Source organism: Protopterus annectens, chromosome 6.part0 (genome assembly GCF_019279795.1).
Source record: "Protopterus annectens isolate FY-2018-M chromosome 6.part0, PAN1.0, whole genome shotgun sequence".
Classification (NCBI taxonomy): Eukaryota; Metazoa; Chordata; order Ceratodontiformes; family Protopteridae; genus Protopterus; species Protopterus annectens.
The window spans coordinates 269,803,568-269,831,335 of NC_056737.1; the positions used below are offsets into that span (position 1 = coordinate 269,803,568).

Sequence of the window (27,768 nt, forward strand, 5' to 3'; positions counted from 1 at the left end):
AGTCTGTTGTAAACGCTCACCATAGGAACATGTTTGATTGAGTAGGGACTCTATACGTTGCTTGTACATGGCCCCTTTAAATTTCTCATGTATAGTATTGTACAACTCTTCAGCTCTAGTATTCAGTTCCTTTTCTATAGGAGAAAAATAGTCCAGCAATAATCTGATGTAGTTATAGCTAAGTTCTAAATTCAATTGCTGCCACCTCTTGAGTAAGTCCGGATGGCTGTCGCCATAGGTGGGCATGCAAAGGACTCTCATCCCTCTCGGCACTATTTTGAAGTGCAGACATGCTTCTAGGTGTCTTCTTTGCCAAGTAAATCTTTGAAGCTTGTATAACATATTCTCTAGTTCCTTTATACTCACGTTGAATTCATGCAGATTGTCACTGTTAGAAATTTCAACATTGGGACCAGTAACAAAAAGTTCCATCGCAAGGAAGGGATTATCACGTACATCCATGACAGTTTCCCACCTCCTCCTCTGATCCGTTTTCTCTGGTGCAAAATCAAGTTCTATCGAAGGGTTATCCATCGTGTGGCTAGGCGACTCGAAACAAATGAAGGTAAATCCAAAAACACACCGTCGCTGTAGCCCAAAGGTCTGCTCCAAAAACCAAAAGAGCAAATGTATAGAAACAAATTGGAAGCTGACCACCACAATAAATGGAAGAAATATTTAATATAAACAGACAAGCGCTTTCACGTGTACTTAGACACGCTTCTTCAGATCCTTACAACTGACTGTTAAAATTCAAATGTATATATAGGCTGTCCTGATATAATCATTCAATTAATTGATCTAATTACTTTAAATGCAAGCATGTGTTTAAAATCATTCAATTAAAAAGGACAATGCACTAGTAGAGACTGCAACTTGTGTCAAAAGAGAAAATCAGAAAAATAAAGCTTCTAAATAAACAAAGTTAGATAACCAGAAATTTTAAAATTACACAACCAAAAATTAAAAAATTAAAAAATTATTTGTCAAACAAAAATAACACTTGATAAAACAATATGTCTTAAAAAACTCTTGTGTATGCTTCTCATAAGAATATGTATAGGTTTCAGGCTGACAGCATTATTCAAACCTGGCTCATTGTCAGCCTGAAGCCTAATAATCCACTCATACTCTTGGTTCTAAAATATTATTCATATCACCATCCCTACTTCCCCATGATAACATCTATTACTCTAAATTTAAACTGATGTTTGGAGTTATTCTCAGAAATATGCTTACTTAGAGCATTACTGGCCACATTTCTTCTAATCTCTGAGTTAAGTCCCACTATCCACTCATTTAGTTTCCTAGTGGTCTTTCCTACATAAAATGATGGACATGCCACACATCTAGCTGTATTACACGTTACAAGGTGGTGAAGGTGAATAATCTACCAGTTGTTGGATGTTTAAAAGTATAGGCTTCATCATAAAAATCATTGCAGCAACTGCAGTTATAACATTTTTTTATTCTTACTTTTTTTTTTTTTTATAAAACTCTCTTTCTTCACTCCTTTAAAATCCTTAACACAATTTTCTTTTCAGTGTTTCAGAATTCCTATAGGAGAAGGACGGTCTCTCTCCTACTATGTTTTTAATGTCTGGCATAGCCATTAGAATTGTCCATTTTTTATGTATTTCAGGCCTTTCGTATTGACATTAAATGTAGTAACATATCTAACTACGTTCCCCTTTCCTTCTGCAGGCAAAAGACAGAGAAAATTTATAGTATTTTATTAGGGCTATGTTTTAATGTCAGGCTTATATCATTACTTATATGTTTTAAATGTTTTAGTTTTTGTATGTTTTATTTGTCTTTTAAATGTTTTAAATGTTATGTGAATGTTGATAGGCTGGCTGGATCATGTGTTTTTTTTTAACTAACTCCTATTTAAATAGAGAAGAAAATGTTTTGTTTTAATGTACTGATGAAGGGTGGTTAGCCCGAAAGCTTTGCACCATTAAATCCTCTTTTTGGCGTAGTTGTCGTGTTTTGTGGAAGTTGGTTACCATACGGTATTGTTCATTAGTTACTGTAACATTATCCATGCCAGGTGGACAACAACTACAACCAGGTCAGACAGCATAAGTATAGTCCACCAGATTCTCCAGGAACAGGAAGGGGCAGGAGGGAGGGACACAAGAATGTAGCCGAGATGGATTACAAACATGGAACGTTATGATAAGTACATAACTTCTTTATGTTATGTAGTCCTATCTCGCCGTAATTCTTGCTGGATGGGAAAGCGTCCCTAGCACCTTTATCCCGGGTGGCTCAAGCGAAGAGACTCTTCAGCACAGTGGACCCAAAGGATGAATTGTCCCGGGAGGCCAAGTCCAATTTGTAATGAATGACAAAGGTAAGCGGTCTTGCCCAAGTAGCTGCTGCTCAAACAGCATCAATTGTGAGCCTAGCTCTAAAGGCACATGAAGTTGATACTGCTCTTGTAGAGTGGCCTTTTACTTTGTTGGGTAACTGTTTGCCAGCAGTCTGATAAGCAAAGGAAATGCAATCTGAAAGCCATTTTGAAAGGGTAACATTAGAAACAGGCAAGCCTTTATTTTTGTCCAAAAAGGAAACAAATAATTGATCTGATTTTCTAAATTCTTTAGTCTTGTGTAGGTAAAACCTGAGAATTTTGTGTACATCCAAATGGTGTAGCCTGTAGTCACATTTATTAGAATGATTTGGAAAAAACACTGGTAGCTCAATAGTAGTGTTAAGATTATCTTCTGAACATACCTTGGGAAGAATTGAAGGGCTAAATCCTAAGTGAGGCTCTATCCTTGTGGAAAACAATGTAAGGAGGTCAAATATTAAGAGATTGCAATTCTGAGACTCTCCTAGCAGAGGTTATGACTAAGAATAGTGGTTTCCAAGATAATTTTAGATCCGATGAAGAAGAGGGCTCAAAGGGGGAAGAAATTAAGAAGGTCCCAGGATTCTGGTGGCTGTTTGATTGGAGGCCTGAGAAAGAGAACTCCCTTCAGATAAGGTTTTGCACTAAGAGTGGGACAAGATGGGATTTCCGATGTAGCCAAAATGGTAATTAGAGATGGCAGCTAACTGAACTCTAACTGTTGCAGACGCAGCTCCTTCATGAAAGATGGACACAAGGAAGGACAAAATAGATTCTATAGGAGCTGTATATGGATCTAAACCTTGGTTTATAGCCCAAATAGAGAACCTTTTTCCATTTGCTGGAGTATAACTTCCTAATTGAAGTCTTGTGGGAAGAAATCAGAATGCGTTTGACAAAGTGAAAGGGAAACACACCTGGCTATTTGTGGAACTGGAGCAGCCATGCTGTCAATTTTAGGGTGTGGACGGAAGGATGGAACTACCCCGATTGATGAATCAGGAGGTCTGGAGATGGTTCCAGAATCCATGGTTCCTTCAAGAGGTAGGGCCACAGGAAGGGAAACCAGACTTGACGAGGCTAGTAAGGAGCAATGAGGATCAGGGTACTCCCCAACTGTTTCGCTTTCCGTATTACCTTTGGAAGGCATAAAGGAGCCCCGGGGGCCAATCGTGGACTAGAGCAATCCTGGGTGACATCCCCGGATGGGGAGAATTAGGGCAAAGTAGCTGCTGTATTTGATATTGAGGTGTGAGGCAAATACGTTGCAGCAAGGCTGGCCCCATCTGTGAAAGATCTCTTTCGCAACTTCTGCATTCAGGGACCACTCGTGAGGCATGAGAATTGCTCGATTATGTCTCCTATCACACTGGACGTCCCCGGGATGTGCATTGCTACCAGAAAGCACTGAGTGCCCATCACCCATTTCCAAACTCTTAAAGGCCTCTCGGCAAAGTGGGTAAGATTTGGTTCCCCCTTGCTTGTTTATGTACCACACAACAGACATGTTGCCTGATTGAATCACAATTGTCCCGGTGGGAAGAGAGCTGTGAAGTGCTTGCAACCCATATAGCACCGCTCTCATAGGTTCATAGGTTTATACTAGGCTATCTGCCCTAAGGCATTTATAAGCCTAGCCCAAATTTTTGTGGCTTACGCCACCCCTTATATGAAAAAATACTGTGCCCATTAGTTTGTTGTGCCTCTGTCCAGCAGTGACACAGAGATGATTCCCGGGGTAAACCTACGATCTCCCATCCACAGGTCAAGATTTCTCTTGAACAGAGCCAGCGAGGTGCTCTGCCTCACATGGACCGGGATTTTATTCCACAGCATAGGGAGTCTCTGAGTGATAAATCTATCCCTCCAGCACGTCCTATTTATATCCGTGCTAAGGTTTAAGTCGCTTGCTCTAGTGGTTTTGGTGGATTTGGATTTTTGAGGTGGAGCATGTCCATTAATTCGGGTTGGACATGGCCTTGTATGTCAGGCAAATGTCACCTCTGAGCAGACGGTATGCGACTGAATAGAGCTGGAGTTTCTTCAATCTGGCAGCATATGACAGATTTTGGAGTCCCTTTATCCTTTTGGTGAGGAACTTTTGGGGTCTCTCCAATTGCTGCAGATGTCGGGTGAGATACATCTCGAATGGGGCATTGTACTCGATCATTGGTCTGATAAGTGAAGAGTACAGGGGAACAATGACCTCACTAGATCTGGATGTGAATCCCTTCATGATCAGGTGGGCAATGTAGAAGGTCTTTCTAACCACTTAAGCAACGTGAGTGTCAAAAGAAAGGCCACTGTCAACCTGGGTCCCTGGGTCCCTGATAACCTCTTCTGTGCTTAGTGGATTGCCACCTATATGGTAGCTTGGGGTTACCTTGTTTTTCCCGAAGGGTATGACTATACATTTTTTGGCGTTTAACTTCAGGCCATGGCTCTGGCACCAGCTATCTGTTTCCGTGAGTCCCTTCTGAAGGATATCAGTGTCCGATGCACTTTCCACTATGGTGCCCAGTTTGCAGTCGTCTGCAAACTTTGTCAGCCAAAGTCATCCCATGTTGGCCTGTACTTCTGAGAAGTAGATGCCGAACAACAGGGGGCCAAGGACAGAGCCCTGTGGGACACCACTTGTGACCGGCTTGGAGTCTGACATAGCGCCAGCAACTCTAACCCTGTGGGTTCTGTCCTTAAGCCAGTTTGCAACCCATCTTGTGACATATGGGTTTACATTTAAGCTGGTAAGTTTTTCTACAATACCCGAACATCTCCAGAACATTGATATGCAAGTGGTTCTCATGGTTCTGCGAAGTACCTTGGACCGTCATTCCCAGGTAATGCCCCCCCATCCTATCTGGGAGGCGTCTGTGGTCAAAACAGCCCTTTCTTGACCAGGAACAAGAGGACAACGTAAGAGAAGTTGTTCTGTATGCAACCAACATGTCCTTCTTGCAGGTGTTTGTGATAAGAATCTGATGAGACAGGGGAAGATCCTGCAATGACCATTGGGCAAATAGTAGCCACTGAAGTACTCATGTGCAGATGGTCTAGAGGAACCAATAGAATGGAGGAAGCCATAGTCCCTAGGACTTGGACTACCCTGGCCTGAACTTTGCGACTGTTTAGCAAGGATCTGACTTGGCTGCGTAATGATTCTGCTCTTTCTGGTGTTAGTCTTGATGACATGGTGGTTGAGTCCATTTCTGAGCCTAAGAATACAATGTGCTGCGATGGAGATGAGGCCGATTTTTTTAGGTGGACTGTGATGCCTAAACTGGCGCACAAGGATAGAGTCTCATCCCTGGTTCTGATGAGTTGATGCTTGGTGGTAGCAGTGAGGAGCCAGTCGTCTAGGTACGGAAACACCTGGAATCCTTGAAGTCTCAGGTGAGCCGTCATCACTGCCATGCATTTGGTGAACACGCTGGGGGCTGTAGTGAGGCCAAAGGGCAGTGCTCAAAACTGAAAATGACTGGCTCCCAGCCAGAAGTGTAAATGTCTTCTGGAGTGCCTGTCCATTTTGATGTGGTAAGCATGCGTCCTGAAGATCTATTGAGCACATTCAATTGTCTTTCCCGATAAAGGGAAATATCGACTGCAGAGTGATCATTCTGAACTTCGATTTCTTTACGGACTTGTTGAGTCTGCTGAGATCTAAAATTGATCTCCAGTCCCCTGTCTTTTTTGGAACTAAAAAGAATCGAGTGTAAGTTCCGGATCTTATTTGCTCTGTGGGGACTTCTTGGATGACTCTTTTTTGCAGCAACAAGATGACCTCTGATGTTGTACGGTCTAGTTGAATGGGTGGCACATCTGGTAGAGACCGGTTTACTGGGGGATCGGAAACAAAGGGGATTAGATAACCTCTGGATATTATGGTCTGTACCCAACTATCTCGTGAAATGTTTAGCCAGGTGCTTGGGTACAGCAACAGATGACCGCCGACTGCCTCCAGAGACGGACAGTAGGGCAACCTCTCAGAAACAATGGAAGGGAAGATCCGAGAAGGTTTCTCTATCTCCCTGGTGTTGCGGACCTCCTCTGCTGCGAGGACAGCATCTTCCATTATATACTCCCCCCTCTGCCCCTAGGCGAAGGTTGACCTTGTGCCCGAGAGAAACCTTTTTGGGATTTACTGAACCACATTTTCCCTCCGATATTACCCTTCGGATAGGGTCTAGACAGAAGGGAGAAATGGACTTAGACAGCAGATAAGGTTTTCTCTTCCTGCTCACACCTGGTCAAGGTCTGTTTCACCTGAGGTCCAAAGAGAGATGAACCATCAAAGGGGACGTTGGTGAAGGAAGACTTAAAGGATTCCGTGAAGTTGCAGAGAGGCATCCAAGAATGTCTCCAGTGAGAGATTCCTGCTGAGGCTGCCCTACTCGCTCCATCCGCTGCATACGATATCAGCCTCACGGAAGCATTAGCTATTGACGTAAAGGTGGAGAGCTGCGCACAAACCTTACCATGGATCCCGGAGCTACTGAACCTTGAAGGGTATCTCCCATCTCCTTCAGGACATACCTCTGAAGTAGAGTGAAATGGGTAAGGTAATTTAGCAATCTTAGAGTAAATGCTGCTGAAGAGAATGTATGCTTCCCATACCTATCCATCGTGCTGGACTCTTAGGAGAATGGATATTAGAAGATGTTTCGGACAACTCCTTCTTGGTGGTCGCTGCTACTACCATAGCATCAACGGGGACTCCTTTGGAAAAGAAAGGACTTGTCTTCCGGTGCAGTCATGAATTTGTTTGGCCTCCTCGGGACGGGCTCCACTGTGTCTGGGGAAGTCCAGGCGTTCCTCGACATGATCCCCAAGAGCTGGTCATAAGGAAGTGTCACCTAGGAGGTGGAAGGTCGGGAACCAAAGGCATCAAGATGCACTGATTCATCCTCAGTAAGGTTAGAAGTCTTCCAGTCACCCCTCTAAGAATTTCTAGGATATCACAAAGAGACATCCTCAGATGGGGAATCTAGGTGACCCTTCTGATTCCTCCAAATCAGTGTCAGACATGACAGACTCAGGTGAGTCAAAATGCTTCCCCTTACAAAGTCTCTTCTGAGGGAGCTCTCCAGTGGGATAATGTGGGGAGGTCTCGGAAGAGGGGGCACCTCCAATGGGGGCTGCTTGACTCTGGTTTCCTACGGTGAGGGGGTTGGCAGGGGAGAAGACGTTGCTGCCTGCTGCTGGTAGGACATAGGTTCTAAAGGTATGGCTTTTGCAGAGGATAAAGCCTTCTCTATTGCTTCAAAAGCCTCCTCCCCCCGCTCTGAGGAGATGGACGGTTGGCTCCGAGCCAGGGGGAATGGCTCCGAAGCAGATGTGGGAACTGAGCCAAGTTGAGCCAAAGTACCGAGATGGAGAGTGGTTCCGAACAAAACCCAGGGTGACTATCCCCCTCGGAGTTGACTCGAGAATGTCGGCTCCCAGATCCCTCAGCTTCTGACTGAGCCACTGAGGATACAGTTATCGGTTCCAAGGAAGCAGGGAGAATCCCTGGAACAGACGGATCCAATATCGAAAAACCTGAAGTGATTGGCTCCGAGAGCGAAGCAGTCGGACAAAGAGCAGTGGTTTGCAAAGGGGTCGGCTCTGAATCCTTTGGGTCCGGAGGGGCCAATTTTTTTGCCAGAGCTGGGTCAGAAAGCAACCTCTTCACCACCTGCTCAATGTCCTCATCTGAGAATGTTTTGCAGGATCGGGTGGAGACAGAAGGAGATCTCCTCCTCTCCAAATTAGATCATCTCAAATTAGGTGAGACAGGGCTAATGTCAGGTAATTGTCTCGGTACCAAAGGTTGCCTCGGCACTGAAGAGACTGATGGTACTGATGGAAAAGAAACGGAATCAGAGCCAGAACTCCTTGGCTCCGACACTTAAGACTTTTTCGACAGTTCCGAAACTGGAGCTGAAGATTTACGTTTAGAAGTCTTAGGAGCTGTCTGACTAAGTTCCAGCTGTTCCTGGAAGGAACTGGTCATAAGACCTCTATCAATCAATTTACATTTCCTCTCGTTCAAAACCCTAGTACTGAAGGCATGGCAAAATGTACATGGCTCTTGCAAATGTGCTTCGCCTAAGCACTACACAAAGCTAGTGGGACTGTCTGTCAAAGACATCTTCTGTGAACCTTTATCACATTTTTTTAAACCCTGAAGGGTGATGGTCCTTTTGCTCTCTGTCTTTTTCCTTAGACATGCTAACAGGAATAAAGAATCTATCTAGAAAGATACCAACACTAACTATACTAAATTACTGTCTACTGATAACAAACAAGAACAGTAAAGATAGAGAATGGAAAGGTTCTATATTTTTATTTATTTATTTTTTTTTATATAAAACACACAGGGAGGAAAGGCCCTCTAACTTAAACGGGCAACTACGGCCCTCTAACTGAAACAGGCCGTGCAATCCTATGGGGGGGAAATAGGGGTCAAACACTCAGTACAATCACACAACAAGCTACAGACAAAGTTGTCAAGATAAGGAAAAAAGGAGCAGAAAAAAGCAAGATTTAATACATAAATCTTTTACTTAGCCAATGAGCCAGTATTGAGACAACCTCGAAGCTTTCACGGCAAACGAGATCTGGGGAATAGCCGTGAGGCACCATGGAATAGGGTTACCTCGAGCCAGTAAAAGCTCTCAAGCTTTATTATCGGCTGAGTCGAAGCCGAATATCGGCTCCGAACCCATTCATCAAAAATTACGGCAAGATAGGACTACATAACATCATGAGACTTGACAAACACCTGTCTCACCATAAAAAAGTCCATATTAAACTAGGTTCACTTTACAGAATTAAACCCTACCTCGCCAACACCACAAGACAATATATTGCCAGGACTCATTTACTCTCTACTTTTCTTTAAGCCTCTCCTATCTTCATCAATCTGAAGAAAACAGATTTAATAAAACTTAGCGCTTGTTGCAATAAGATTGCCAGATCAGTTACCAACTCACCATATACATCCCATCACTGCATTTCTTTATGCCAAATAAATTAGCTTGAGTTACCTAATTACCTAACTTTCTCCCAACTTACAATGGCCCATGTCATAATATACAAGCCAGACAAGTGTCCAGCACTCAGTAATCTACTTCAGCCTCCGTCTAACAGAAGACACTTGAGATCTTCTAACAAACTTCTGTTACAAGTCACAAAAGCTAGCAATCACTTCGGAGATGCTCTCTACTCTAATCGAATCTCCATGACTTGGAACTTAACCTCCCATCACATCCTAACCACTGCCAATCACTCACAGTTCAAAATACTTTTATAGTCTCATCTATCTAATTCTTGGTTCTACTCTTGTCTAACTCCTAGTTGCCAATCATTTCCTTTTGTCGAACTCCTGGCTGACATCCAACCATATTGGTTTTCTGTTACTTGCCTATCTTCCTCTGTATATGTTTTCTGCCTATTTGATATATGTCTGTCTTACCTCATCTATAAACCCATCACAAATATCACCTTACTTTCTATCTCAAGATACTCAGCCCAGTCTTTTCACTGTCATCCTAAATACTTCATTTTACCCAAACTCCTCACCTACACCATGTACAGTTTGTTTGCATACTAGAAATAGTTATAGTCACATGTACATAAATTCATGTTTATATATATATATATATATATATATATATATATATATATACACACACACAACACATGAAGTTTTTTCTACTTTATGTACTACACATGCTCCTTTATATATACTTTATGTATGAATTTACATATGTATGATGTACAAATTCTGTTCATTTGTTTATGTTACTAGTGAATAAGATTACAACCTATGTCTTTTGTTACTTGCATTTATTGCAGGTTCCCCCAGGCCTCCACCAAAAATGGGCTTGTTGCCCAATTGGACTATCCCGGTAAACAAACGTCAAATAAATAAGAGTCAAGCGAGGCATTTACTTCAGAAGTCTTATCAGGATTACAGTGAAACATACACTCCTTTTACCACTATTTCACCTGCTATGTTTAACCACTATGACAGCCATTAACTTTTGCACATTCAGGAAGCCAGGGTGTTTTACTACCACTAGGCAAGTTTGTAATTACATAACTGCATTTTTGCTAAGACTACCCACTATTACTTACCATTTTTAACACCATCTTATGTTTCTGTGCATCAATTTAGGCAAGAACAATTACATAACTCGATTATCAAAGTTTTAGCATTCTTTCTTGCAGTTTTTTTTAAGGAAAACACTATTACAAAATAACTCTCTTTCTCGTGTATGAGTTTAATAATTGTTTCTTGTGTTTGCATTAAAAATATCTTAATTCTGCACTGCCTCTTAAAGATGTGCAATTTTTAATATTACAAGGCATGTATAAACGCCACAATAAATATTCTTCCCAATCTATGCCTCAGTAGCTAGTGTCTGAGCCACAAAATGGAGGATGTCACATCTGCTCTGAAAGATTTATGTAAAACTGAGCATCTTGAAGTATATAACAGTTACAAATATGCGTATTACAGTAGTAAAAATGTATCTTAGAAATAGAGCAAAGAATGCACAATACCTCATCTTACCTAAAATGTAATGCCTTTTCAGATATTTTCTTTTCTCTCTCTCTTCTGCAGAGTGCAACTGCACACTTAAGCCTGTTTCTTGATAATATAACCTCTTCTTTTCCCTTGCCAATTTGGCTAACTCACTGTTGTGCAGTTTCTGGCCAGTCTAATATTTTACTTGAACTTGCCACAGTACTCTAGGGATGACCTTGGTATCTCTCAAACACAATCAACAGACTCTATTACCCAAGCACTCAGTTCAGTTGACATTTGCATTGCAATTTAGGTTTGATGGAAGACTTCCGGATCAGTTTTTACTCTGTCATCCTAATGGTACTCTCCCTTCAAGCGAGCATGTTTTACTTGCAGTCTCCCAACCCAGCTATGCAAGATTACAAAAGTAGGACAATACAACACAACAATAAAAAGAAAAAGATAAAATATTTTTAAACCTTTGCTTGTTAGCAGACGGCCTCCATAAGATCATTATGACAAGGAGAATTATAGAAAATAAGAATCTCCAAAATGCATCATCAATCCATATTTCTTCCCAATCCTGTTGCAAGAAACAAGAAAACAGAAGTTAACATTTTACATTTATCTAGTAGCCAAAGCAGCTTGCAGTAGTCAAACAGCCATTACAGAACATAAAAAATGTAAAAGCTGTTATCAAAAACTGTTTGATCAAATACTCAGATTTATTCCCACTCTAGTAATAATACCCCCTCCAAACCAGTTTACAGTTCTTAAATTAAATTTCTTTCACATATTTCTAATAAACCCTGCAGTTTTAATCACTGTCAGTTTTACAAACAGTGTTTTCAACTCTCCTGCAAGGCATTTACCAATATTAGACAGTACCTGAATTGTTGCACTATTATTCTGGATTGCCTTTTGAAATTACAATTTCTAGAAAAGGTAAAAGTTGCTCTCTGAATGCCAAAAATGAGAGCCATAAACTTACGTCCTACTGAAGAGTTCCACCTCTATGTATCCTAAAGGCTGTACAAATAAATTACTGCATGCTATGCCACTCTAACAATAGAATTATAGGGCCCATTTTTATTAAGTAGCTGAACCCATCTTTCTCACCCTATATGACCTGTTCTGCCATAAACTTATATTCTTCACGCAGAATGCTGTACCTGTTGGAAAAGAATGTCAACAGCTATGCTTTTAATGATTCATCAATTTATGTTCCCTTAAAAATTATCTCCAATCTTGCAGACTGTTATTTGACACTAATGATAGTACTAAGCAAACCACATTAAAGCTTACTTTTTTTTCTCTTCTACATGGACCAGATCACTCTCCTGCCTTGATTTGCTCTGTTCCACTGAAGTAAATGACATGCAGGCCTCTTGTCAATGCAAGAATGGTACAAGGAATGGGCACCAGATGACTTTCAATATAAAGTTTTAAAGACGTTTTCATTTCTGAAAGAAAGCATGATAACCTGTCTGGTTCTACATTGAGGTTTTGCTGACTTGAAATGAGCAATTTGGAAAAAAAATAAAGCATTCCTTTTAAGGACTAACAAAAACAAATAAAGGCAAATACAGGCTGGTCAGAGCTGCACTAACTAGAGAGAATGGTATGCACATTTTTAAAAATGTGAAGTATGCCCTGAGCTGTTGTCTTTTGATATATACCAGATTTACTAAATTTAGGAAAGATCTAAAAATAAAAGCGGCTAATAAGTACACATTTCTAAAGTGCTTTTGTTTTTCAAAATTTAAGTATCCCAAACTGAAAGCAGTCAACAGGAAGGCATTTATGCTGTATTAAATTCCTACTCTAGCTGAAGACCTGCAATAAGGAAGGCTGAAAAAAACAAAACAAAACAGATACCCTACTGTGCTATACAACTCTGACACCAAAGTAGTGGTCTTTAAGACAGAGTCACACAGTACCCAATGAAAGGGTAGTGCATTACCTCTTGAAGGATGTAGAGTTTTTCAAGGAACCAGAAAGAACACAGTGAACCTCTACAATTTTACTACAAACATGTTGCTGATGGTGGAGTGGTGGCTTACCAGATGTATTCTCGAATCATCTTCACCTGGGATGAAAAAGGGGAATCCTTACAACAAAAGAGTTTACCAACAGTAGTAGTGTGCACAAAATGACCAGAAACAGAGGAACAAGCTATTTGAAACTACAATTGACATGACTAAAACAGCAAAAATCATCATGCCTCAAGCAAGCAGACTTGTGAATGGAAGCATTTTCACCACTGTTCTCTGAATGCATCCTGGCAAGAAAGTGTCTGCTTATGGGGACATGTGAAACAGAAGCAGAATGGACTGTTGCACAGGGCAGAAATGAAAAAAAAAATCACATTAAAATTGCCAACATTATGGAATAGTCCTCTTCTATGTCTTGAATCAGAAACCACTTGTAAAGTTCTGCTTTTCTTCAGTAGACAGAGAAACACCAGGCTCTATACGCATACTTTTTTGGCACTTTGGCACAAGGTCAGAAAAATGAGAATTCCTGCTTGTACAAACATATGACTGGAAGATTTTCTGCCAGAATCAGCAGCATTTTGTGGAAGACTTTCTGAAAGCTTTACATACAAACAATAGACTCGTATCTCAAGGATAATAGTGTAACAAGAACAATCCTCACTTCATCACTTTCCACAGACCTAAGATTGACAGAATTTGCAGCCCATCTCAGAAATTACAGATGTATTTGTGTGGAAGACTGAAGGTTATGGAAGGGAAAACAGAACCCTAGGAAAAATTATTCCCACCACTGGAGGAGGAGAGCGAAGCAAAAACAAGGAAACCAATCAAGAATATGTCTGGTGAAGAACTTGTGACAGATCTCCTATGATACTCTTATGGCATAGCAAAGAGACAGAACAGAAACTGCAGTTACTGTATTATCTGAATTCAGATGAAGGTCTCCCATAGCTTGACATACCCCACTACACACTGTGTTTAAGTTTTAACATTCCAGTAAGTCCCATCACTTACATCAGTGGTGCACAACGTCTGGCCTGGGGGCCAAATCCAGCCTGCTACACAATGCCATCCGGCCCACAGAAAATAACAAATTTAAAAAAAAGTGAAAAAAATAGTATGCCTTACTCCAGTCATGCAAACTTTCCAGGACGTGTTTAATTAGCTACATGACTGCAGTTGCGCACACCTGTAATTTTAGCCGCGGAAGTAACTATTCTTTCTTGTTTATAACTTGTAGTCTGTAAACAGTAGTAACTTTCTGCATGAGTTTGTAATAATGAAACGAGGAAAACAAACTTCAAAATCCCAAAGAATAAGGCACCACATCTGGAACAACAAATTTATTTATTATAAAGCACTTTTCATCCACACCAAACAGTTGAACTTCATCAGATACAAGTACTTCCTTCTCAAGAAACAGTTTAAATAACCCTCTCAGTAAGTCACATGACATCCCAGCTAAAAATTTTAAGTGCAAGTCACATCTACTTAAGGAATAACAAAGTACAGTTTTGTACCTACCATAAATGTAGATGTTCGAAGATCCACATTGCTGCAGTCCTTACACTTGGGGTAGTCCGCTGTCCTCGGTCGGCCCGAATATCAAAGTATAAGGCTGACGTCGGTCAAGGCGCATTTGACTGACATCAGGACGTCAGGGTACAAATGCGCATGACCGACGTCATATCCTCAGTCTTTTCTTGCCCCAGATGTCAGAAGACCCTAAAAATACAGGTCAAAACCAAAAGACAGCAAACAAACATCCAAGCACCCTTGCCCTAAATATATGTACAAAATATACACTATATACACAATATGTACCACTCAACCCACACAACCACCTCTAACTACAGAGGGAAGGAGGAGGAATTGGACTGCAGCAATGTGGAACTTCGAACATCTACATTTATGGTAGGTACAAAACTGTACTATGTTCTTCATCTCACATTGCTGCAGTCCTTACACTTGGGTAGAATCCCAAAGCAGAGGTATGGGAGGATGGCCAAACTATAAGGAAGCAGGAGCTGCCAAAATGCCCTGCAAAACAGCAGTGGCAAAACCAGCCCTGGATTTAGAGTAAAGTGGCAGGTGATAATGCCTAGAGAAAGTATGCACTGAACTCCAAGTAGCTGCCTCCAAAATATCCTTGGTTGCCACCCCCCTCAAAAAAGCTGTCGAAGTGGCAGTAGCTCTAGTGGAATGAGGCCTAATCCCGGCTGGAATCTCCTTGCCATGATGGGAATAACAGAAAGCAATGCAAAACCCAATCCACTTAGAAATAGTTTGTTTTGACACAGGCTTGCCCTGAGAACTCAAAGCAAAAGAAACAAATAACTGCTGAGACTACCTGAACCCTTTAGTTCTGTCCAAATAATATCGCAACTGCCTGTGTACATCTAAAGTGTGCAAAATCTTTTCCCCTTTATTTTGGGGATTTGCATAAAAAGTAGGCAAATGAATAGTTTGGTTTAAAGCCACACTAGAAACCACTTTAGGCATAAAGGAAGGATTAGTACGAAAAGATACCCTATCCTTATGGAAAATTAAGAAAGGCTCAACCGCCATAAGGGCCTGCAATTCAGAAACCCTTCTTGCAGAGGTAATTGCCAACAAAAAAGCAGTCTTCCATGATAAATATTTCAACTCAGAAGTAGCTGCAGGCTCAAAGGTTGTAGAGTGAGTTTCTCCAACACAAAATTGAGATCCCAAGCAGGAGTAGGAGCTCTTAGGTGGGGGTCTTATATTCTTTGCCCTCTAAGAAATTGCTTGAACAAAGGATGAGAAAACAATGGTGGGTCACAATCATAGTGAGCGAAATTGCTGCAGCATGAACCTTAATAGAAGAGAAAGACAAACCTTTGTCCAGTAACTCAGTAAGATATTGAAGAGCCACACTCAAATTAGGCTCAGAAACATCAAATTCTTTTGCTGCACTCCAAAATAAAAATCTCTTCCATTTATCTGCGTACACTTTCCTTGTACTAGGCCTTCTAGCTTCTAAAATCACATTCAAAACTTGTTGTGGAAGTTGAGACCCTCTATGGTTCAAAACAGAATATGCCAGGCTGTTAGGTGAAGAGAGTGAAGTTTGACATTCAGCAAATGGCTGTCCTCCTGTGACAACAGGTGTGGAATCAAGGCAAAGGCCATGGAGGCTTCCGTACCAGACTTCTCAGTAATGGGTACCAGTGCTGTCGAGGCCAATCTGGAGCTATTAAAATCATCCTTGGCTTGTCCTGTCTGACCTTTAGAAGTACCTTTGGGAGGAGAGGCAGAGGTGGAAAGGCATACACATGAAGATTGCTCCAATTGAAAGAAAGAGCATCCACTTTCCAAGCTGTGGGATGAAACCTTTTTGTGCAAAACTTTGGCAGCTGATGGTTTAGTGGAGAAGCGAACAGATCTATGTCTGGAGTTCCCATGACACTGTCAATTTCTGAAATACATGAGGATCCAATTTCCACTCGTGGGGATCCATAATTCGTCTGCTCAACACATCTGCTAAGGAGTTCTGTGCTCCTGGCAGAAACCTTGCCTGAAGATTGAGCTGTAAACTGAGAGCAGTCTCCCACAAAATCATTGCTTGCTTGCATAGAGGATAAGAATGCGTTCCCCCTTGCTTGTTGATGTACCACATGACAGTTGTGTTGTCTGTTAGAATCAACACCTGCCCTGGAAGAAGTAAATCCTTGAAAGCTATTAATGCAAATTGGACTGCTAAAGTACAGTTTTGTACCTACCATAAATGTAGATGTTCGAAGATCCACATTGCTGCAGTCCTAACACTTGGGTAGTCCGCTGTCCCTCGGTCGGCCCGAATATCAGAGTATAAGGCTGACGTCGGTCAAGGCGCATTTGACTGACATCAGAACGTCAGGGTACAAATGCGCATGACCGACGTCATATCCTCAGTCTTTTCTTGCCCCAGATGTCAGAAGACCCTAAAAAGAAAGGTCACAACCCATAGACAACAACTAAACAACCAACCAGCCAAACACCAAAAATATGTACAATATATACAATATACACAATATACCTCAGATGGATAACCCAACCCACACAACCACCTCAAACTACAGAGGGTAGGAGGGAGGGTAAATTGGACTGCAGCAATGTGGATCTTCGAACATCTACATTTATGGTAGGTACAAAACTGTACTATGTTCTTCATCTCACATTGCTGCAGTCCTAACACTTGGGTAGAATCCCAAAGCAGAGGTAAGGGAGGATGGCTAAACTATAAAGAAGCAGGAGCTGCCAAAATGCCCTGCAACACAGCAGTGGCAAAACCAGCCCTGGATTTAGAGTACAATGGAAGGTGGTAATGCCTAGAGAAGGTATGCACTGAACTCCAAGTGGCTGCCTCCAAAATATCCTTAGTTGCCACCCCCCCCGCAAAAAAGCTGTTGAAGTGGCAGTAGCCCTAGTGGAATGAGGCCTAATCCCAGCTGGAATCTCTTTGCCATGATGGGAATAACAGAAAGCAATGCAAAATCCAATCCACTTAGAAATAGTTTGTTTTGACACGGGCTTGCCCTGAGAGCACAAAGCAAAAGAAACTAATAACTGCTGAGATTGTCTGAACCATTTAGTTCTGTCCAAATAATATCGCAACTGCCTGTGTACATCTAAAGTGTGCAAAATCTTTTCCCCTTTATTTTGGGGATTTGCATAAAAAGTAGGCAAATGAATAGTTTGGTTTAAAGCCACACTAGAAACCACTTTAGGCATAAAGGAAGGATTAGTACGTAAAGATACCCTATCCTTATGGAAAATTAAGAAAGGCTCAACTGCCATAAGGGCCTGCAATTCAGAAACCCTTCTTGCAGAGGTAATGGCCAACAAAAAAGCAGTCTTCCATGACAAATATTTAAACTCAGCAGTAGCTGCAGGCTCAAAAGGTTGTAGAGTGAGTTTCTCCAACACAAAATTGAGATCCCAAGCAGGAGTAGGAGCCCTCGTGGGGTCTTATATTCTTTGCCCCTCTAAGAAATTGCTTGAACAAAGGATGAGAAAACAATGGTGGGTCACAGTCGTAGTGAGCTGAAATTGCTGCAGCATGAATCTTAATAGAAGAGAAGGACAAACCTTTGTCTAACAACTCAGTAAGATATTGAAGAGCCACACTTAAATCAGGCTCAGAAACATCCAAATCCTTAGCTGCACTCCAAAACAAAAATCTCTTCCATTTATCTGCGTACACTTTCCTTGTACTAGGCCTTCTAGCTTCCAAAATCACATTCAAAACTTGTTGTGGAAGTTGAGACCCTCTATGGTTTAAAACAGAATATGCCAGGCTGTTAGGTGAAGAGAGTGAAGTTTGACATTGAGCAAATGACTGTCCTCCTGGGACAACAGATGTGGAATCAAAGGCAAAGGCCATGGAGGCTTCCGTACTAGACTTCTCAGTAATGGGTACCAGTGCTGTCGAGGCCAATCTGGAGCTATCAAAATCATCCTTGGCTTGTCCTGTCTGACCTTCAGAAGTACCTTTGGGAGGAGAGGCAGAGGTGGAAAGGCATACACATGAAGATTTTTCCAACTGAAAGAAAGAGCATCCACTTTCCAAGCTGTGGGATGAAACCTCTTTGTGCAAAACTTTGGCAGCTGGTGGTTTAGTGGAGAAGCGAACAGATCTATGTCTGGAGTTCCCCAGGACACTGTCAATTTCTGAAATACATGAAGATCCAGTTTCCACTCGTGGGGATCCATGATTTGTCTGCTTAACACATCTGCTAAGGAGTTCTGTGCTCGGCAGAAACCTTGCCTGAAGACTTAGTTGTAAACTGAGAGCAGTCTCCCACAAAATCATTGCTTGCCTGCATAGAGGATAAGAATGTGTTAACCCTTGCTTGTTGATGTACCACATGACAGTTGTGTTGTCTGTTAGAATCAACACCTGCCCTGGAAGAAGTAAATCCTTGAAAGCTATTAATGCAAACTGGACTGCTAACATCTCCTTCAAGTTGATATGTAGATGCTGTAGTCTGACAGGCCACTTGTCTTGTATCCACTTTCCGTTTAGATGAGCTCCCCAAGCTTTGTCCGAGGCATCTGTCGTTAAAATTTGACTCGCCTCTGGCCGGGTCACAGAGAGTCCCTTGTTTAGGTGACATTCCTGAGCCCACCACAAAAATTCCTTTTGAATGCAAGGTATTATTGGAATGACAGTGTCCAGATCCTGGCAGTGCTGTGTCCATACATTTTGAGATACCATTGCAACTTCCTCATATGCAGTTTGGCATTGGGAAGCACCAGAATACAAGATGCCATGAACCCTAAGGCTTGAAGGACTGTCCTTGCAGTCAGCCCGGACTGAAGAGATAGATGATGGAAGTAAAGGGAAAGATTCTTTTGTTTGTCCGGGGTTAGAAAGGCCATCTGGGATGCTGTATTCAGTCTTACACCCAGAAAGCACATGTCTTGAGAGGGTACTAGACTGGACTTTATTTCGTTCACAGAATACCCCAGGCATCTTAGCACTGCTATCACATATTCCAAATGACGAAGAAGATCGTCCTTCCTTGAGCCAGAATCAGGCAATCGTCCAAATAAGGATAGATTTGTATTCCTTTCAGCCTGAAGAAAGCTATTACTGGAGCCAGAACTTTCGTAAATACTCTGGGCGCAGTAGATAAGCCAAAGGGCAATGCAGAGAACTGATAGTGAGAAGTCCCAGTCCGAAAAGGCAGATACTTCCTGCAACTTAGCCTGATAGGAACATGAAGGTAAGCCTCCTTGAGATCCAAAGTTACCATCCAGTGATCCTTGCCCAGCAGAGGTAAAAGCTGTTGTAACGTCAACATTTTGAACTTGGGAATGTCCAGATAAGTGTTGAGGATAGATAACTCCAAAATTGGTCTCCACGTGTTCCCCTTTTTTGGTACAAGGAACAGGCGAGAATAAAATCCTAGGCCTCTTTCTGGCATTGGAACCGGCTGTATGGCCCCTATTTGGAGTAACAGAGAAATTTGCTTGTGAGCCTCTATTCTTTGTTGAGGAGGAATGTCTGGCATGCCTTTGAAAGGAGGCAAGGTATGGAAATAAAACCTGTAACCGTGATGTATGATATCCAATACCCATCTGTCTTGGGTAATCAAACTCCAATTTTCTTTGAAAAGTGCCAACCTTCCTCCCAAAGGTGCTGCCAGGCGAGAAGGTTCTGGCAGCTGAAAAGGTAGGTCATTGGGTCTGTTTACGAAAGGACTGACCCCTGCCCTCACCCGAAGACTGTGCAGGAGAACTCCCTGTTCTAGGCCTGAAAGAGCCCTGACCTCTGCCCCTGCCACGTCTAGATCTACCCCTAGACTGGGAATCATAAGAAGGATACGTCCACCCCTTAGCAGGCCAATTTCTACTAAACTTAGGAGGCTGAACCTGCAAAAAATCTTTAACAGTCTGCATAGACTCAGCCTTGTCTTCCATTTTCTTTAAAACTGCCTCAACAGGAGAACCAAACAAGACATCAGATTGCAAAGGGGCATCCAAAATCCTAGTTTTAACATGGTCAGATAAATTTTGATCCCTTAGCCAGGCATGCCTGCGAAGAACTGACCCAGTGGCAGCCACCCTAGACGAGGCCTGTACAGCATCAAAACCACATTGCAAAGAATGCTTACCCACCTGTTCAGAAACATGCACTAAATCTTGTAACTCTTTACAATCAATACCTTCCGCCAGAGCATCAACCTTAGATTTCAACTGTGAAAGGAGATAATTTTGATATTTCAACATGTGAAACTGGCAATTCAAAGCTCTCATGGCAAGAGTGGAAGAAGTATAAACTTTCTTTCCCCATCTATCCAAGGCCCTGGCCTCTTTATCTGCAGGAACCGGATACTTGACAACAGAAGCCTTAACACCCTTAGGCCCCTGGCTAACAGTTTCTGGGTCTGCCCTAGGACTCTTAAAAAGATACTTATGAGCTTCAGGCACCCTGTAATACCTATCTGGTTTAACAGGAGCAGGAGGCAAAGAATCAGGATTAAGAGAAGCCTCTGCAAACACATCTTCCACCACATTCAGAACAGGAGGTATAGCCAAAGGCCTATGCTGGGGTAAAACAAAATTCCCTAAGCCTTTTCCTGGAATCAGAGAAGTCCTGACCTTCCCATTTAAAATGCTCTCTCATTGAGTGAAGGGTCTCTGAAAAAGAAAAATCCTCAGGAGGAGAAGCAGAAGGAGTAGAATCATCCACATCAGAATCAGAATAATGAGAATACTCCTGCAAGTCTTCAGCCGAAGACTCAGACACATCCGAAGCCTGCTCATAATCCCCAACACTGGTTCCATCCTAGGCCTCTTATCAGGAGGGGGCATAGAGCCTCTAATTAAAGTAATTAAATCTTCTGCCATTTTAAGCATGTGCTTCTTGGGCACAGAACCTGAAGAACTAGGAGTGACACCCACAGAAGCTAAACTAGACCTGCCTCTAGGAGAAGCCTTGGAAGCAGAAAGAGAGGGCCTAGACCCCTTAGGAAGGGAGGGGAGTACAGTTATCTGAGAAGCCCCTACAGCCTGACCTGCCTCCTGGGAGGCCACATCCTGTAAAATCAAAGTTTCTCCCTGGGACTCCAGAGAGGCCTCCGTCGGAACCACCGGTTCCACTGACGCCTCTAAAGAACCGGCGTCCGGTTCGGACGACTCCTCTAACCTAGGTTTAACTGCCTTGTCCTTGCACTTCTTTGAGGAAGCCAGCGCCGGAGCATCCGACGGCATATTGTAATTAAACCGCTTCCCAAAGACCAACTTGGCACAATCCAACCTTCGCTTTATAGTGCGTTTATTGAACCTAGCACAAAAGCGACACCCAACAACGTCGTGCTCAGGCCCCAAACAAGGTATACACAAATTATGGTAATCCCTATGCGGTATCTGTTTCCCACAAGAAATACAGTTATTCACTTTTTCTGACATCCGGTAAACCACTGAGGCAAGAAAAAACCAAAATATTCTAGCGGGTACTTAACCAACTCTGACTTCGGTCTGAAACTCCGAATTCGAAAAATTTCAGAACGCCGAACGGCACTTGCAACACTGCTTCTGCATCGGACCATGCGGCAAAAAAGACTGAGGATATGACGTCGGTCATGCGCATTTGTACCCTGACGTTCTGATGTCAGTCAAATGCGCCTTGACCGACGTCAGCCTTATACTCTGATATTCGGGCCGACCGAGGGACAGCGGACTACCCAAGTGTTAGGACTGCAGCAATGTGAGATGAAGAACATCATCTCCTTCAGGTTGATATGTAGATGTTGTAGTCTGGCAGGCCACTTGTCTTGTATCCACTTTCCATTTAGATGAGCGCCCCAAGCTTTGTCTGAGGCATCTGTCGTTAAAATCTGACTCGCCTCTGGCCGGGTCACAGAGAGTCCCTTGTTTAGGTGACATTCCTGAGCCCACCACAAAAATTCCTTTTGAATGCAAGGTATTATTTGAATGACAGTGTCTAGATCCTGGCAGTGCTGTGTCCATACATTTTTGAGATACCATTGCAGCTTCCTCATATGCAGTTTGGCATTGGGAAGCACCAGAATACAAGATGCCATGAACCCTAAGGCTTGAAGGACTGTCCTTGCAGTCAGCCCGGACTGATGAGATAGCTGATGGAAGTAAAGGGATAGACTCTTTTGTTTGTCCAGGGTTAAAAAGGCCATCTGGGATGCTGTATTCAGTCTCACACCCAGAAAGCACATGTCCTGAGAGGGTACTAGACTGGACTATTTCGTTCACAGAATACCCCAGGCATCTTAGCACTGCTATCACATATTCCAAATGATGAAGAAGCTCTTCCCTTCCTTGAGCCAGAATCAGGCAGTCGTCCAAATAAGGATAGATCTGTATTCCTTTTAGCCTGAAGAAAGCTATCACTGGAGCCAGAACTTTTTTGAACACTCTGGGCGCAGTAGATAAGCCAAAGGGCAATGCAGAGAACTGATAGTGAGAAGTCCCAGCTCGAAAACGCAGATACTTCCTGCAACTTAGTCTGATAGGAACATGAAGGTAAGCCTCCTTGAGATCCAAAGTTACCATCCAATGATCTTTGCCCAGCAGAGGTAAAAGCTGCTGTAACGTCAACATTTTGAACTTGGGAATGTCCAGATAAGTGTTGAGGGTAGATAAATCCAAAATTGGTCTCCACGTGTTCCCCTTCTTTGGTACTAGGAACAGGCGAGAATAAAATCCTAGGCCCACTTCTGGCATAGGGACCGGCTGTATGGCCACTATTTGGAGTAACAGAGAAACTTGCTTGTGAGCCTCTATTCTTTGTTGAGGAGGAACGTCTGGCATGCCTTTGAAAGGAGGCAAGGTATGGAAATAAAACCTGTAACCATGGTGTATGATATCCAATACCCATCTGTCTTGGGTAATTAAACTCCAATTTTCTTTGAAAAGTGCCAACCTTCCTCCCAAGGGTGCTGCCAGACGAGAAGGCTCTGGCAGCTGAAAAGGTAGGTCATTGGGTCTGTTTACGAAAGGACTGACCCCTGCCCTCACCCGAAGACTGTGCAGGAGAACTCCCTGTTCTAGGCCTGAAAAAGCCCTGAGCTCTACCCCTACCACGTCTAGATCTACCCCTAGACTGGGAATCATAAGAAGGATACGTCCACCCCTTAGTAGGCCAATTTCTACTAAACTTTGGAGGCTGGACCTGCAAAAAATCTTTAACAGTCTGCATAGACTTAGCCTTGTCTTCCATTTTCTTTAAAACTGCCTCAACAGGAGGACCAAACAACACGTCAGATTGTAAAGGAGCATCTAAAATCCTTGTTTTAACATGTACAGATAAATTTTGATCCCTCAGCCAGGCGTGCCTGCGAAGAACTGACCCAGTGGCAGCCACCCTAGACGAGGCCTGTACAGCATCAAAACCACATTGCAAAGAATGCTTACCCACCTGTTCAGAAACATGTACTAAATCTTGCAACTCTTTACAATCAATACCTTCTGCCAGAGCATCAACCTTAGACTTCAATTGTGAAAGGAGATAGTTTTGGTATTTCAACATGTGAAACTGGCAATTCAAAGCCCTCATAGCAAGAGTGGAAGAAGTATAAACTTTCTTTCCCCATCTATCCAAGGCCCTGGCCTCTTTGTCTGCAGGAACCGGATTCTTTACAACAGAAGCCTTAACACCTTTAGGCCCCTGGCTAACCGTTTCTGGGTCTGCCCTAGGACTCTTAAAAAGATACTTATGAGCTTCAGGCACCCTGTAATACCTATCCGGTTTAACAGGAGCAGGAGGCAAAGAATCAGGATTAAGAGAAGCCTCTGTAAAACATCTTCCACTACATCCAAAACAGGAGGTATAGCCAAAGGCCTATGCTGGGGTAAAAACAAAAATTCCCTAAGCCTTTTCCTGGAATCAGAGAAGTCCTGACCTTCCCACTTAAAATGCTCCCTCATGGAATGAAGAGTTTCTGAAAAAGAAAAATCCTCAGGAGGAGAAGCAGAAGGAGTAGAATCATCCACATCAGAATCAGAATAAGGAGAGTACTCCTGCAAGTCTTCAGCCGAAGACTCTGAAATATCTGAAGCCTGCTCAAAACTCCCTAGCACAGGCTCCACCCTAGGTCTCTTATCAGGAGGGGGCATAGAACCCCTAATCAAAGTAATCAAATCTTCTGCCATTTTAAGCATATGCTTCTTGGGCACAGTTCCTGAAGAGCTAGGGGTAACACCAACTGAAGCTAAACCTGGCCTGCCCCTGGGAGAAGCCTTGGAAACAGAAGGAGAGGGCCTAACCACCCTAGGCAGGGAGGGGAGTATAGTAACCTGAGAAGCCCCATCAGCCTGGCCTGCCTCCTGAGAGGCCACATCCTGCAATAACAGAGTCTCTCCCTGGGATCCCAAAGAAACCTCCGGTGGAACCACCGGCTCCACCGACACCTCTAAAGAACCGGCGTCCGGTACTGACTGTTCCTCTAGCCTAGGTTTAACTGCTTTGTCCTTGCGCTTCTTCAAAGAAGCGGGCGTCTGAGCATCCGACGGCATTTTATAATTGCACCGCTTCCCGAAGACTAACCTGGCACAATCTAATCTTCTCTTAATAGTGCGCTTATTGAATCTAGCACAAGAGCGACACCCAACAACGTCGTGCTCAGGCCCTAAACAAGGAATACACAAAGTATGGTAGTCTCTATGCGGTATCTGGTTCCCACAAGAAATACAATTATTCACTTTTTCTGACATCCGGTAAACCACTGAGGCAAGAAAAAACCAAAATATTCCCCAACGGGGTACTTAGCCAACTTTGACTCTGTCTGAAACTCCGAAATCGAACAATTTCAGAACGCCAACCGGCACTTGCAACGCTGCTTCTGCATCGGACCATGCGGCAAAAAAGACTGAGGATATGACGTCGGTCATGCGCATTTGTACCCTGACGTCCTGATGTCAGTCAAATGCGCCTTGACCGACGTCAGCCTTATACTTTGATATTCGGGCCGACCGAGGACAGCGGACTACCCCAAGTGTAAGGACTGCAGCAATGTGAGATGAAGAACATCATATATTTAAAATGACCATGTTAATATTTCTAAAATCCACAACTACACTAGTTAAAACATAAATATGTTAAACTTCTGTCCGACAATTTAATAGAACAGTATGTATGAGTATAAAACTTAAAAATGTAAAAGTATATTTAGGGGAAAGGTCCCCAATACTATCTCATTAGATTTCAATTTCAAAATACACATTAGGGGACACATATCATGGAGTCCTGGGTGGTTATAGGCATTTAATCAAATTTGCCAAATAAGTTCTAGTCTTTCGAGTTCTAACTGGATGGGGCCTCCCCTAGGATTCTGTACCACCTGATCTAGAACTCGAAATTTAAATGCGTGTTCAGGATTCATAAGGATATGCTTTGCCAAAGCATTTTTTTGTCTTCTGATACTATATACATGCTCGGAGACTCTATCCTTAAGCCTTCTTTCTGTTTTGCCTATGCAGAATGATTTACACAATTGACACTTTGCTAAATAAACCACCATCATAGAGTTACAGTTGTGTTTCATTCTACAGGTTATCTTATTATTGTTCACTACTGTTGTGAGGCCCACGTCCATGTACCTATAGTAATGGCAATTCCTGCATTGCTCCATTCCTGCATAAATTGAGTTGGATTTAGTGTTTAATTCGAGCAGATTTTTAAAACTGGTAGCTCTTCTCAAAATAAATTTAGGAGGCGGCCACAATTTCAGTACTAATTCCTTCTTTTACGTGAGAATATTCCAGTTTTTGCAAACTCTCTCTCTAATGCATCTAAAGTCCAAGTTAAATGTTTTGACAAAACCTAGATTAAGTTACATTCTGAAGCAAGAGTTGTTGTTACTACATATCTTGACCCCTCTAACTGTATGGCATCTGGGGAAGAAAGATTTACAGTCTGAATTATGTTTAAAATGGGCCTATAAAAACATGATGCCTTTTGGACCTGACTTCATCTATTAGGTCATGCAATAATGAGGTTGGGTAGGCTGTTCTCATAAACATTTGTTTTAAAAATTCACATTTGTTTTTGAAATCCATTTAAGCAGTTACCATTCTAAGCAGCCAGTACAAGTTGCCCTTTAACCACTGATCTTTTTTGGTGGTATGGATGGGCACTTGTGTAGTGCAAGAATGTGTTTGAATAAGTTGCGTTTCCTGAAAATTGTAGCTTCATATCTCCCCTCCTTGTTTTTTCTTATTTGTATATCTAGAAAAGAAATTTCATGCTCATGAACATTGTGGGTGAATTCTATAAATTGGGTGGTGGTGTTGAAATAATGCACAAGATTTTCAGCTACCAGTTTGTCACATTTTATTAGCAAAAAAATTTAATGAGTAAAATATGCTATCTGACTGGTAATTTCCTGGATGTTGAAAATGTAAGTGTTCCCAATAAGCCATTACTAAGTTGGCAAAACTGGACCCACAAGGTGACCCCATTGCTACTCCCATTGTAAATAAAAGTTCTTTTTAAAATGAATGGAATTGTTGGACAGTATACAATTCTTCAACCAAGGAAATATCTGTGCTTGGGGAGCCTTTGCTCCTTAAAATATTTCCCAACCATATTATGCCTAGGTCATGTGGTACGGATGCATAAAGATCTCTTATATCCACTTAAGAAAACTGTATTGTGCTTTGAAGTCAAGTTCATTAATTTTTTCAAGAAATGTCCAGGAGTCCCTGCAAATTTGTGCCTCAGTTTGTACATATTTTTTCAGCACTGAATCCACCACTTTTGCACATGCGAATGTAGCTGAATTTCTACCATCTACAATGGGCCTTAGTGGTGGATTTTGAAGGTCCTTCTGAATTTTAGGGTCTCCGAACATCACTGGTGCCCTAGGTGTCTGTATCTGCATGTAGTTGTATAAATTTGCCTATATTTCCTTCAATGCAGAAGTCATTAATATAAATTCTTATAAGCTGGTTAGCTATGTTATACTCATTTAATGAAACTAGTTGGTAAGAATCAGCATTCAAAATAGGTTCAATCTTGTTATCATAATCATCAGAGTCCATGAATGCCCCCCACCCCCATCCTTACCCGGTTTCATGACTCTGACATTAATTGAGCTTAACATACTAAGCCAGGCTTGCTCATCAATTTTTATACTCATACATACTGTTCTATTAAATTGTTGGACAGAAGTTTTTTTAACTAGTGCAACTGTGGATTTTAGAAATATTAACAGTTATTTTAAATATTTGTTGTTGTTCCTTAAATAAATGTGACTGGCACTTCAAGTTTTTAGCTGGGATGTCATGTGACTTACTGAGAGGGTTATTTAAACTGCTTCTTGTGAAGGAGTTTGACTATTTGGTGTGGACGAAAAGCACTTTATAATAAATTCATTTGTTGTTCCAGACCTTATTCTTTTGGATTTTGCTGTTTT

The 27,768-nt window shown here is 42.2% G+C and overlaps 1 protein-coding gene across 1 annotated transcript in view; it reads right to left on the minus strand.

Moving 5' to 3' along the window:
* LOC122804259 (transmembrane protein 87A-like) overlaps positions 1-27,768 on the minus strand; it is a gene marked incomplete in the record, with an annotated part of 1,166,529 nt that overhangs the window by 259,728 nt on the left and 879,033 nt on the right. Inside the window, 1 exon segment of the mRNA XM_044074023.1 lies at positions 11,351-11,454. Within this exon segment, the coding sequence (XP_043929958.1) occupies positions 11,351-11,454 (104 nt within the window).